Consider the following 12,656-nt stretch of genomic DNA (forward strand, 5'->3'; position numbering starts at 1 on the left):
TTTGAAAAATAATCTGACCCCACTGTCCAGACCTGATGGTGAGAAGCGTGTCTGCACGGCGCCTCCTGGCCTTTGCACGCTTGGGCTTTCTGCTTTCTGCTATGGACTTGTGGTCCTTCCCCCTGCCTGCTGTGAACAGCACCTAGCAAACTTCTCATTACAATGTCCTTGGCCACCCCAGCACATGCAGTCAGCCTGCTGAGGGCTGGGGCCTCAGCATTGCTGTGGCTAACAGGGCCCCCAGGTGAACTGAACCAGCAATCAGCACTGGAGTCCCTATAAAGTAGAACATGGGGGGGGGGTTAAGTTGGATGCTTCTGGACTTTTGATTTTCCTTCTGGTTCAAGGTCATCATGGCCATAGAATGGGGCTGATGCATCAAATGAGGAGCTCCTAAGGAGAGGTTTCCACCTTCATGAGTTAGAGAAAAGGGATGTGAGGCTTGCCATGGATGGCAGAAGCTTGTACTCAAAGCAGTGGTGAGAATAGCATTTGGTCCTTTTCCCAGGAAAGACCCCGAGAGAGGACTGCACTTGGCCCTACAGTCAGAATTCATGTGACACAACATGCCTCCTCTATACCTTGGTGACACAAGCCCTCACGGGTAGCTCTGTGCCTCCTACTCACTGCTCGGCTCTGAGGTTAGATGCCAAGGACATGGGAGACATCATACACCTGGGTCTGGTTACAAAAGGTACAAAAATGGTAACAATCTGTGTTGGGGCAAACCTGAAGGAGGTCACTCCTCCGGGTTGGGCAAATCTTCAGCATCCTGCTTTACAGATGGACAGTGAGACTGGCTCACCTTCTAACCAAATCAGGAATGAATAGTGTATTACGACTCAGTCCCTTGAATTGGGTACACCTACATGTTCCCAGGGCTCGATGATGTATTTCCCAAATAAAAAGGGCCTGAGGAGTGCTACACAGAAGAAACATTGCAAATTAGATTTTCAGCAGAAAGAGGTAACATTTCTATCATGTCCCAACAGAAATGATGGGCCAACTCTCAGGTTCCTAAACTATAAGACCAAACTCTCTCTTCAAATAACAATAAATAAGACCAAGTAGCAAAGTTCGGAATGAGCTAAGCAGCTGCCCAGGTGGAGTACAAATGGAAACATCACCATCTGAATATCACTACTGGAAGGAACCTTGAGCTTTACCTAGCTCTTGGGTTTTAGCTCTTCTTCATAAATGTGGTAGAATGAGAGAGGGAAAAGACCCTGCCTCTGATTCCCGATGCCCACAGTCAAGCAGACTTTGTAGTCCGAGCAGTCTCAGCTTGAATATTGACAATTACATTTATTTGCTGTCTGGCTTTAAATATTAATTAAGGCTATGAATCTCAATTTTTTTTTTTTACCTATGAAATAGAAGAAGCCATAATACTTAAGATCAAGATGATCTGACAGGACGCATGGGTTGCATTTTGTACAAGGCCCCAAATGCAGCAAGTAAAGAAACAGCTATTATCCTTAATTATTCACCCCTGAGTACCTCCTGAAGTTTTACCTCTTGTGAAAGCTCCTTTGCCGAAATTAATTATACATACCATCCCTTGTAGTTCTCGCAAACTACACATTTAGATTTTAGTTATTTTATTATTAAGTTGGGTGTACCTTATCCAAAATGCTTAAACCCTGAAGTTTCCCATTTCCTTTAAGTTTTAATACTTTTGATATACCTACTAGACATTGTACATTTGTGACTTATGTCTAAACATAACAATCATTTGTTTCATATATACCTTACACGTGCCTGAAAATAATTTTGTGTAATGTCCACTAATATCATACATGAAATATGGTTTCAAAGACTTGAAGTTTCCACTTTTTAAAAAAATTTCTGTAACTTTATTTTCAAGTTAGTTCTCATCCACATTCACTGTCTGGAGATTTCTGAACATAACAGGTACGTAGGTTACCAAGGTATACAGCTTGTTTGGTGAATCTTCATCCTCATCCTCATCCTGTTTCCTAGACAACCATACCCGGATACAATATGGAACATTCCTTATTACTTTGGCCCAGACAGTTTTGTTGAGCCTGGTGTTGATGGGCATGTCTGGAGTCCCCATTTCCTTCATGGCAAACTTCCAGATCTCCTTAAGTGCCCGAGAGGCGCGCTTCTTGAAGCCCACTCCGTGGATGCACTTTTGAATGTTGATTGTGTATTCTTGGGTCACTACTTTATTAATAGCAGCACGGCCCTTCTTCTTCTCACCACACTTCTTTGTGGGAGCCATTCTATCGGGCCCAAGATCAAAGTTTCCACTTGCGATATCAAGTCATTACTGAAAAGCTTCAGATTTCTGAAATGCTGCAGATTTGGGGTTTTCAAATCATAGAAGCAGAACCTATATATTGCATTTGCTTATATGCAGGTCTAAAGAGTTTTGTTTTTTTGTTTTTTGTTTTTTGTTTTCAGAACTGGGGATTGAATTCAGGCCCTTGCACTTGCCAGACAAGTGTTTATTCTACTGAGCTATCTCCCTGGCCCCAAGACTTTCTTATGGAAACAGATCAATAACTGTTTTGTTTGTGATATCAGGGATCAAACCCAGGATCTGGCACATTCTATGGCAGCATTTTACCGCTGGGCTCCATCCCTAGTCCAGATCATGCCTTTGTGTCCTAATTCCCAGAGACCACACATCTAAGAAAATGATGATAATCCTTGACTATGGGGTGAAAGCTGCAAAGACCTGTTGCTTCACAGAGCTTTTTCTAGTTACAGCAGTCCTAGGTACAGTTCAGGCAAGTGCTTATTCTACTGAGCCATCTCCCCAGCCCCTATAGGTACAGTTCACCCAGAAAACTTCTCTGAGGACCTTCCAGAAAGAAAAAAGACAGAGGTACGAGAGCAATATTTATACGAATACTTGGAAAAGATATATTAGTTGTTTGAGCCTACAAAGTCTTCTCGGAACCAGTCCCATCTGAGGAGAGGATACCTTGTACACGTAGAGTAGGTGGAGCTGCAAAGGAGCCTGGGTCAAATCAAGAGTTTTTATCTCTGACTTCTAATTCTTAACAATTTGAGGCCTGTGTCTAATTACTGCCTCTCAACTGTACCACTCCAGATGATAATCATTTTCTAAAGGTTCTGTCCACAGGAATCACTGGTGCTAGAACAGTTCACCTGGAAATACTTTCACTATTCCACTAATTCTTTTTCGTTCCATAGCTGCCTAACCTCTCAATAGTAATTACTAGATATATACTGGCTTCACTGTCTCAGTCATGCCCTTTCCACCATCCTTCTCCTCACCCTCTCTTTCAAGAGTATGGGTGGGCCTGGACAGTCTCCTCAGTAGGAAGAGTCTCAACCATTCTCCACCATCCAAGAAAGAAGATTACAGTGTCTTCTTGATATTAGACATTAAAAAAGTTCCCCCTCCCTCTACTGAAAATGAGGGCTTTAGTAAATAGACAAGTCATCCAGAAAGGCTATCATGGTGTCTGCACCTACACTACGAGAAAGTCTGCTCCCTAGGACGCAGGATGACAAAATACCGTCTTTCATAGCAAAGAGGTTAAGTCACTGAAAGAGCCGGCTTGCTGGGCAGGCCACTGACTTTTATCTGTGGACTTCAGCTGTTTCTCATCAGTACCACTATTTTAGCACTTACTCAGCTCTAGTCTTGAGTCCAGCACAACATCACCATCCCAAGGACTCACCACGTCCTGCGAGCTGAGGACCTCCAAGATGCTGTTGAGCAATTCCACGCAGTACTTCTTCTCCAGGGCCTGGTGCTGCAGCTCATCCTTTGGGTCCAGCAGTTCCTTCAGCTCTTTGGTGATGACGGGGAGCAGAATGTCCCGGCACTCTGAAAGGACAGAGGTTCACAGGCATGTGAACTTCTGTTCACTGGGTTTCTTTTGGTTCCTTCATGTATACATATAGAAGTATTTAAAATTACATATAAATATATAAGCATTACCACAACTAACATATAATACTTCATTAAATTATACACCAGTACATTCTCATAAAAATTTCAATATTAAACAATAGGTTAAGATTCTTTTGGATTATCATTCATAATTCTGGTCCATCCCTAGAGGCAAGTATGTATATGTATGTATGTGTATACACATTTATATATACATATCTACATACACATTTACATATACATATCTACATATATATTTACACAGAGACACATAAGGGTGTATATACTGTTGGTATAGACATACATATTGTACATTTATATATACACACATGAATATATATGCATATTCATTTACATATGTTTATATATACATTTATACATAGTATATATGGTACATTTATATTTACACTGCTTCATTTATATGAAATATATATATATATATATATCAGTCGTTTATGTATATATATATCAGTATAAACTCCCAAGTCTCATTTTTATTTTTGTCTTTAAATAAGTCATATTGTACCGGGGCTATAAACCTTCAAGATCTTTTCAAATGATTTTTGCTTACACATGTTTCAGAATGCAAGATAGTATCAATCTGTTCTGTTTTCTTTCTCAGAAGGAGACTAAACTATGAGTATTTCTCAGAGCCTTGACTCTTTTCGCTATTAATATTTCTTGGGGTACTTTTTATGCTGTTACCTATACAGACTAGTTTTTTTGTTTGTTTATTTTGTGGAACTGGGGATTGAACTCAAGCCCCTGCATTTGCCAGGCAAGCGCTTATTCTACTGAGCTATTTCCCTAGCCCTAAATTAGTTACTTAACATTTTTTAAGTATTTTCAAATTATAGGTGCACTTTCTTATTTAGCTAAACCCTCAATGTTGGACAAGTTTTCACAATTTTTCTTATAAACAATACAGAAAGTGAACAATATTCCACATGCATCCACGTGCACACTGTTTTCTCTTTAGAAGGATTTTTTTTTTTGGCTGGCTCAGAATGCCTTAAGGGCAGGTCTGGTAAGGCATGAGGATGTGGGGATCGAACCACAGTATCCTGAGCCTGACTGCCTTTGCTTAAGCAGGCACTTAAACAACTGAGCTAATGGGCAGGCCCCCTGTTTTCTCTTTAAATAAATTAAATCTTTTACAAAGAACAGTATCTCTCTTGGCATTGCTGTCTTGGGAAATTTCTGGGAGGTTCTGAAAACCTGTATAGCTTTTTCTCCATATTTTTCTTGAAAATACTAAGCTTAAGGAAACCCCCCAAAATCCAAAAATGGTTCAAGCCAATCATACCCAATACCTGACCTGAGATGTGAATCCTGCAAATCAGGATTTCATTTACATTCAGTAAGTGGATATTTAATAACATTCTTATCTTTTGAGACACTGTATTTCTGGAGATACCCAGATGACACGTTTTTCTTTGCCACTAGATACTTAAAGATGGTTAGTAACAAAAGCAAGGGAGCCATGGCAGACACTAGTCTAAGATCCAAGTGCAAAGAGGAAAGGGCGCCTCTCCTCCTGCCAGCCCTGCACCTGCACTCTCTTCTGGCCCTTCCCCCTGTCCGCTCCCTGGGCAGCTGTCCATCCATGGCTCTGATCCTGAAGAAGTTGTCATAAGGCTCAGGATAGACTGGACAACCAACTCCAAATAGGATGACGGCCTGAAATGTGACTCTTGGAGGGCATATTTTACAAAAGAAACTGCGAATTTTACTAATGTACCCTGAACGCTTACAATGTACTAGGCTACTACACACTGTTGGGTTTTTTATCTTTTTTTGGTGGTACTAGGGATTAAACTTAGAGATGCTACACCATGGAGCTATAGTCCTATTTATTTTTATCTTTTGAGACAAGTTCTCACTAAATTACTTTGATGGCCATAAAATTATTGCCTTAGCTTCCTGATGAGTTGGAACATATAAATGTGTACCCCCACACTCAGCCTGGGCATTGCTTTAAGTGCCTTGTATGAATTACTTGAGTTAACTCCTCCCAGTGAGTTTAGGTAGATACCATTGTTTCCCCATAGTTCTGATAAAAAAACAAAGGGACTCACCGTGTGCGCACAGCTAGGAAGTAGAGGATCCAGTTTGACTGCTCAGCCTATGCTCTTAACCACTAAAGGACAGTCTTGTCCTTTGTGGAACTCAGCTGTCATCTCAGAGGTGCTCTGAGGAGGTTGCCCATGGGTGTCTATTGCTTCCTGCCCCAGAAGCTCTTATGGGTCTTGCCCCTCTGACTGGTTCCCCAGCTTTCCCTGATTCTATGACTGTCTGTCCTCTAAGTATACTTATTTTTACTTAACTTTACCAGAGTAGATTTTTGTTGCTTACAACTAAATCATTCCAACTGAAGAGTTGCAAAATGCCCTCAGAGTTTCAGAAGAAAGAAATGTGTCTGGCCAGAAAATTCATGGAAGACTTTACAGACTCCCATTAAATTGTGTCCCTTATCTCAGAACCAGGGTTCTTTTTTATGTCAGTCCTGGGGAGTTTAGTGCAGGCAGCACTGAGCTATGTGCTCAGTCCTTTTTATTTTATTTATTTTTACTCTGAGACAAGGTTTTACTAAGGTTACCCAGGCTAGCCTCAAACTTGTGATCCTCCTACTTCAGTCCCCCAGGAAGCTTACGTTACAGATATACGTTCCTATACATATAATTAAACTGTAATGATTGTAACTAATGTCCATTCTGGCCACTAATGTACAAGAGTTCATGAAAGATGGGAAAAATTTAAATGCTCAATACAGCACCTGAATCATAGTATCAAGTCAGTAAATCTTGACTGACTGTAGTGGCATTTGAGATGGTCCTTGGTGGGCATGATTTCTCCATAGGAAGAGCAGAGATTTAGAGAACAGTGAGTGATGCAGAGTGTATCAATTTAGAGAAAGTGGGACATTCTTTTTGAGATATACCAATTGTCATAGGATTTAATGGGGTACTACAGTTAAAACTAAAGTTCTTAAGTATTGTAAGTAACAAAATTGTTGATGTAGTGGTTCTTAAAATCACAGATGAAATCACAGTTCACAGATTTAACAAGGCTTAATTATTTATTCATCTATTCTGGTAAATTTAAATAAGAAGCATCCAAACATGAAAACTTGGGACTGATGAGATTGTTGCCATAAGCCAGTGATGGCAAACCTATCGCATGTGTGTTCCATTGTTCTCTTTGTATCACTGAAAGCTCTAAAAGATTCACTGCTGTAGGCATTTTTGAGAGTAGAAGACACTGCGTTGGCATTAACCTTTGTTAATGATCATGGGAGTAGACTGGAGAATATTTATATACCGACTGTCATAGGATTTAAGTTACAACTATACTTAGTCTTTGTCTTGTCATTAGAAAGTCAAGCTTTAGTCCAGATCTATTTTTTAAAATGTAAAACAAACAAACAAAAATCTCACAATGTTTAGAAGTTTGCTTCCACTACTGAAATAAAATCATAACTTTTAAAAGAGATAAACTTATGACTTTGACACTTTGTGTTTATTAGAAGAAATTATATGTGTGAGGATTGTTGGCAGAGAAAACTATTGAGATCATTTGAAGTGGTAAACAGTTTTTTGGAGATGAATAACCTCACCGTCTTTAAGATACTTAACTGCCCAATTATGCCTCTACTGGTGTCCTCAGAATAAACCAAGTAGAAGATAAGAATTATAAATTCTCTTACAAAGTTAGATAACAGTTATAAAGTCTTCCTTTTCAAACAGTTAATTTTGTAAGCAAAATAAATAAGCCATCCCAATAAAGATTTAAATCACAACAAAGTCTTCCACAATTCTCTTATCCTTATTCTTCTACAGTTCTCTAGGCAAAAGGAAGTCACCAAAAAAATGCTCTTTAAGAAGATTCATGCCACTGCAAGCTGGAGGAGGAGGAGGAGACCAAGAAGCAGAGACCCAGGAGGATGCCCTGTGTTCATCCTGCGTCTCTCCACCCCACCCCTGATTCTTACTTCTGACCTAACACACCACTTTATCTGCTGCACGTGCAATTTGATAAGACCTTGAAGTAACATGAAAAAACTGAAGCAAGAGTGGTCAGTTGTCTCGAGTTTAAAATGTAAGAAAAGGCTGGGAATGTAGCTCATTGTCGAGTGCATGCTCAGTCGTCAACAGGTCCTGCATTTGGTCACAGACACACAGACACACAGACACACACAGACACACACACACACACACACACACACACACATGTTTATGGACAAAAACAGCTTTTTCCTCTTTACTCAAGAAAATCATGTAAAAGTCTTAGTTTAAAATGAGAACAATAGGACCTAGAGCAAGGAGATTTATAAAGGCAGATAAAGGGCTAAGCCATTCACGTAATTAATGAACTCATTCAGCCACTTCATTCCATTTATGGAAGAGTTTCACTATTTGGGGGTAAAATGAATGACCATGAGTCTATTACTTTTCACTACAACATGAATATGAGAAGCTGAATTGTGTGGATGGCACAAAATCTAGCGCCCTGACCTCCCTAGAGTGGTAACATGTTAGGAATGGTAACAAAACAGAGCTATGAAATAACTACTTTTCCTTACAATTTTGTTCTATTAATACTCTAGCTATGAAATTCTTATTAGATCCCATGACAGACATGAATCCAAAGGAAAAGTCTGGTGGCAGGTTTTAGACATTAATGATCTCTTCAGGAAGCCACTGGACTTCACATCCAACTTAAAACTAAGCTAAATTAGTAAATGTTCACAGAAAGTCTGATTTTCCTGACAATTTTCTTTTCATGGGAATTCGTACCCCTAGGACCTTCTAAGCAGTAAACAGCTATCTATGGACAGGGTTGATGAAGAGCTAGTGTCAGGCAAAGGGTTAAACTGAAGGATTGTTACAGGCTTAGGCAAAATTCTAGGATTCCATAAAACACAGGTTCAGAGGAAGTGGTAAGAAGAGAGATACGCTTATTATGCAGAAGGGCAGTGGACAATTGTACTACTCGTAAGTACTGAAGATGTAGGAGCCACATGGCACGCTCCAGCAGCAGTAGAGGTAGATCAATCGGAAAGGCATCAGCTTTACAGATTAGCAAAACCAGCTTCACCATAAACTGGAGGCTCACGGTGCTGAGAATCAGCAAGATTTTCACCCAGGAAGTCATTAATAACATGCCCTGTTTCTTGGAGAGTACTTTGTCTTCTCTTTAACTATGATTTCTCAGAAATGTCTGGCCCCTCTGTTCTTAGATGAAATAATTTTTCTCATTTGTAATTGAAGCTGTGAAATTATATTAGTCTGCAAAGCTTCAGGAAGCAGCATTTCTAAATTGCTGCTTGATTGGCAAGCAAACAAACATAAATGATTTAAAAGATAAATACTGTGAAGACTTAAATCAATCTTCATAAGGCAAAGTAATGAGTATCAGAAACGTGCATGCCCCACAGGTTCCTGCCCTAGCTGCACAATGTCTGACCAAGGCTGGGAGATGATGACAAATCCAAACTGTAATTCAGACCAGCCACTAAAGAGTCCGCAGAGCCAACTCTCCGTATTTTAGTCAAATGGAGATTTCTGCTGTCCACAGGACCACAGGGAGGAAAATTTTGTTTCAGGCCTTGGATTTTTCACTCTTTCAAGAAAAGTTTTCTTCTTTGGCAGTTGGTGCCACGTACTTCAATCCACAGCCCTTTTGAAGTGTGCTGTGTTTGCAGTAATTCTATGAGTCAGTAACACTTCAAAAAAGATAATCCTTTCAGGTTCTCACACTAAGGAGACAATATGACATTTGCACATGCGGGTCTGGAATCTGAAGTATACCACAGATGATGGGAAAAGGGATTGAACTTATTCAAAATGAAAGAGTTACTGAGTTGAGGAGAAGGACAAGGGAGGGAGTAGGGGAAGAGATTTATCTTTGTTGGCAGGATGGTTTGGACAACTGTACTGTGCATTTCTGCTAGTCTATGGAAAGAAGCAGTTAATGCTTTAATCAGTTTCATCTCCTTTTTTCAAGTGTTTGTACTTTTTCTCTTAAGTTCTTATATATTTCTTTCTTTTTTTTTCTTTCTTCTTCCAAGTTTACATGCCTATATCTGGAAATATGAATAACTGGTTGGAAGACAACACTATGTATTACAACAAACACTATGTAATTCATATTACTCTGTTAAGTGAAATTCTGTATCACTTGTAATCTTCTGTTTTAATTCTAATTTGTACTCCTTAAAAAAAAAGAAAAAAAAATAAGATAAACTTTTGCATCTGCTCTTCCACAATATCAACCCTATGGAAAGAATGAAATGATTATTTGTGCTCTTTGGAAAACAATTTTTTTGTGTTGTGAGACAAAAATTTGTCTGTGATCATAGCTACCATCAAATCTCAGAGGGAGTACTTCCTAAGACCCATGTCTGGACCTAATCATCCGACCCATGAGTCTATTCTTTTTCTTTGTTTTCTCTCAAAGTGAAGATGCCCTCTGTTATGCAGCCTCTTCTAGACCCAACTTCCAATGCATTATGAATGTACATCCATCACACCCTAAGCCAGATTTGTCCATGCTCTGAGTCAAGTCTCCTGAGTTCTCTCTGCATACAAAAGCCCCTGTGGACAGGACATTTTTTGGTAACTTCCCATCGAGCTCAGAATCAATCTTAAGAATTTCCTTTCATGGTGCTAGGCCCTTTATAAGACCTTCCTTGCCTCTCCACCCTTATCACTCACAACTACTCCATCTTCAATGCTTTCTCCTTTTCCACTTCTGGATTTTTGCACATGTTACTTGCTTTGCCTGGAATTCTCTTCACTTGACTCTTTGAGGTCTTAACTAAGATGGCAAAATCTTGGACAACTTTCTGGGTCTCCCAATTTTGACTCAGATAACTCTCTAGTTTGCTTCTGTCGCCCCCTGAATATTTTCTATAATACTATTAATATTTCTATTCTACCATTTATCACAATATGTGGTCACTGTCTATGGAATAGGACAACCAGTGAGATTCATGCTTATCGTCCAAGAAATGAATCCATTATGTCCCTGCTAGGAATATGTAAAATATTTATCAGCTTCTGATTCTAAGCATAAGCTGCTTCCTCTATCAGCATAGAGAGCTAACAGAACATTCTGGAAGATGGTACACTGTGTTTTCCAGCTCCTCTCTTGCTGTGGGTTTGTGTTGGGGTTCAGCCACATTTCATGTTGGTTTGCACATTTGTCAGCTAGACCACGGCAGGCTGCACTTGGAATCGTATTCCACTCATAGCAAGCCTCCCACTTTGTCCCTGGCACAGCTTAATCGACTCTTTAGGCCTGGTCGATTTCTCACAGACTTTAAGGTGAAACTCATTTGGCTTTGGCCAAGTTCCTATTGACTGGAAGGTGAATTCAACTCAGCTCAAAACTCTCTTGAGGGGCAAGGAGGGTTTGTGGCTTGAAAAGCTGACTCTGTCTCTCCCACACCTTTTGGCATACTAGGAAACACCCTGATTGAAAAGCCCCAGGCTCTCTGGGCAAGGCCAAGGAGTCCATCTCAGCTGTGAGCAGCTGCTTTTCTACTCTGGGACCGAGATATCGGCAGAGGTCAGAGGCCACTTGGCTAGATCAGCTGGACATAAAGGAGGACCTCCACTGCCACCACTCTTTCTTGACAGTAAGCAATTTGCTCTCATAACCTCCTCCTCCAGCCATCTAGTCATGAAGGAAACCGATTCCACCCACTGGAAAATCAATAACTATCCTCAAACTTCATATTCCAGATCAGGTTACAAGTCTTTTACAACTCAACCCATATTTTCACATTTTTCAGTGGATCCTCATGACTCACTTGCCTTACTGTCCCCAAACACACTTAATTACAATACCCTGAATGCACACTCATTACCATCCAGTCAGCCTTCAACCGGTCATGTATTACCCTATTGTGAACCCTTAGGGACAAAATATGTCTCCCTAGCTAAACAAGCAAAGCCTATTTAGAGATTACAGAACTCGGCAACTGCTAAAATTCTTTTCAGGTATCTTAGAAGGAAAAATGTAATTTCACAGTAAATCCTTCCAAAGAAATGTACTTGCAGAACTTTATTCAAGGTATCCAAAGTCCAAACCATTAGTGCTTGCTTTTACTGTGTTTTATAACTAATATGAAGTGGGATTTTGCATTAAATCTAAAAACAAGTGACCTATAACTTGCTGCATGCCAGACAGAAGCGAGTGACAGTGGGAGGAGTAGACCAATACATAATTGCTGAACTTTTAAGAGAAGGTGTTGAGGACATGTCCACAAAAGAAATGATGTTTATAAATATCATTTGAAATCCCAGCTAGTCTCTCTCAAATCTCTCCTTAAATATGAATCTATGATTAATCTATATGCTTAATTTATTTTATTCACATACATAGACATACACATATACGTAGTCCATGAAGACTTACTATAACAGGCACTGTTCTGCCACACATTATATCCTGGGCTGTTAAAAGCAATCAAATTAGCAAGATAATAGTTGTCTTCTCCTGAAGTAAACTCAGCAATGAAATTAGGCGAAGGTCATTTATTAGGACTGGAAGGCAAGTGGGGTGGGCGTGGGGGGAAGCAGCAGCACAGGGTGCAGAAGTCCAGCATCCCTCACAGAAGGTGACTTTGGGCTCCATCCCCAGGGAGCTCCACAGAGCAGGCCTCAGGAAAAAAGGAATTGGAGAATTCAGGACAGCCCCAGGTTGTCAGAGTACTCCAATGCACCTGGGATACAGCATCCTGCAGCTTGAG

The 12,656-nt window shown here is 40.1% G+C and overlaps 1 protein-coding gene across 1 annotated transcript in view; it reads right to left on the reverse strand.

Annotated features, from left to right (window-relative positions):
* The window catches only part of Dock2 (dedicator of cytokinesis 2), a 478,084-nt gene that overhangs the window by 301,062 nt on the left and 164,366 nt on the right, over positions 1–12,656 (reverse strand). Inside the window, exon 26 of the mRNA XM_004637060.2 lies at positions 3,684–3,832. Within this exon, the coding sequence (XP_004637117.2) occupies positions 3,684–3,832 (149 nt within the window). The remainder of the gene's footprint in view (positions 1–3,683; positions 3,833–12,656) is intronic.

Source organism: Octodon degus, unplaced genomic scaffold, assembly GCF_000260255.1.
Source record: "Octodon degus isolate 3935 unplaced genomic scaffold, OctDeg1.0 scaffold00085, whole genome shotgun sequence".
NCBI lineage: Eukaryota > Metazoa > Chordata > Mammalia > Rodentia > Octodontidae > Octodon > Octodon degus.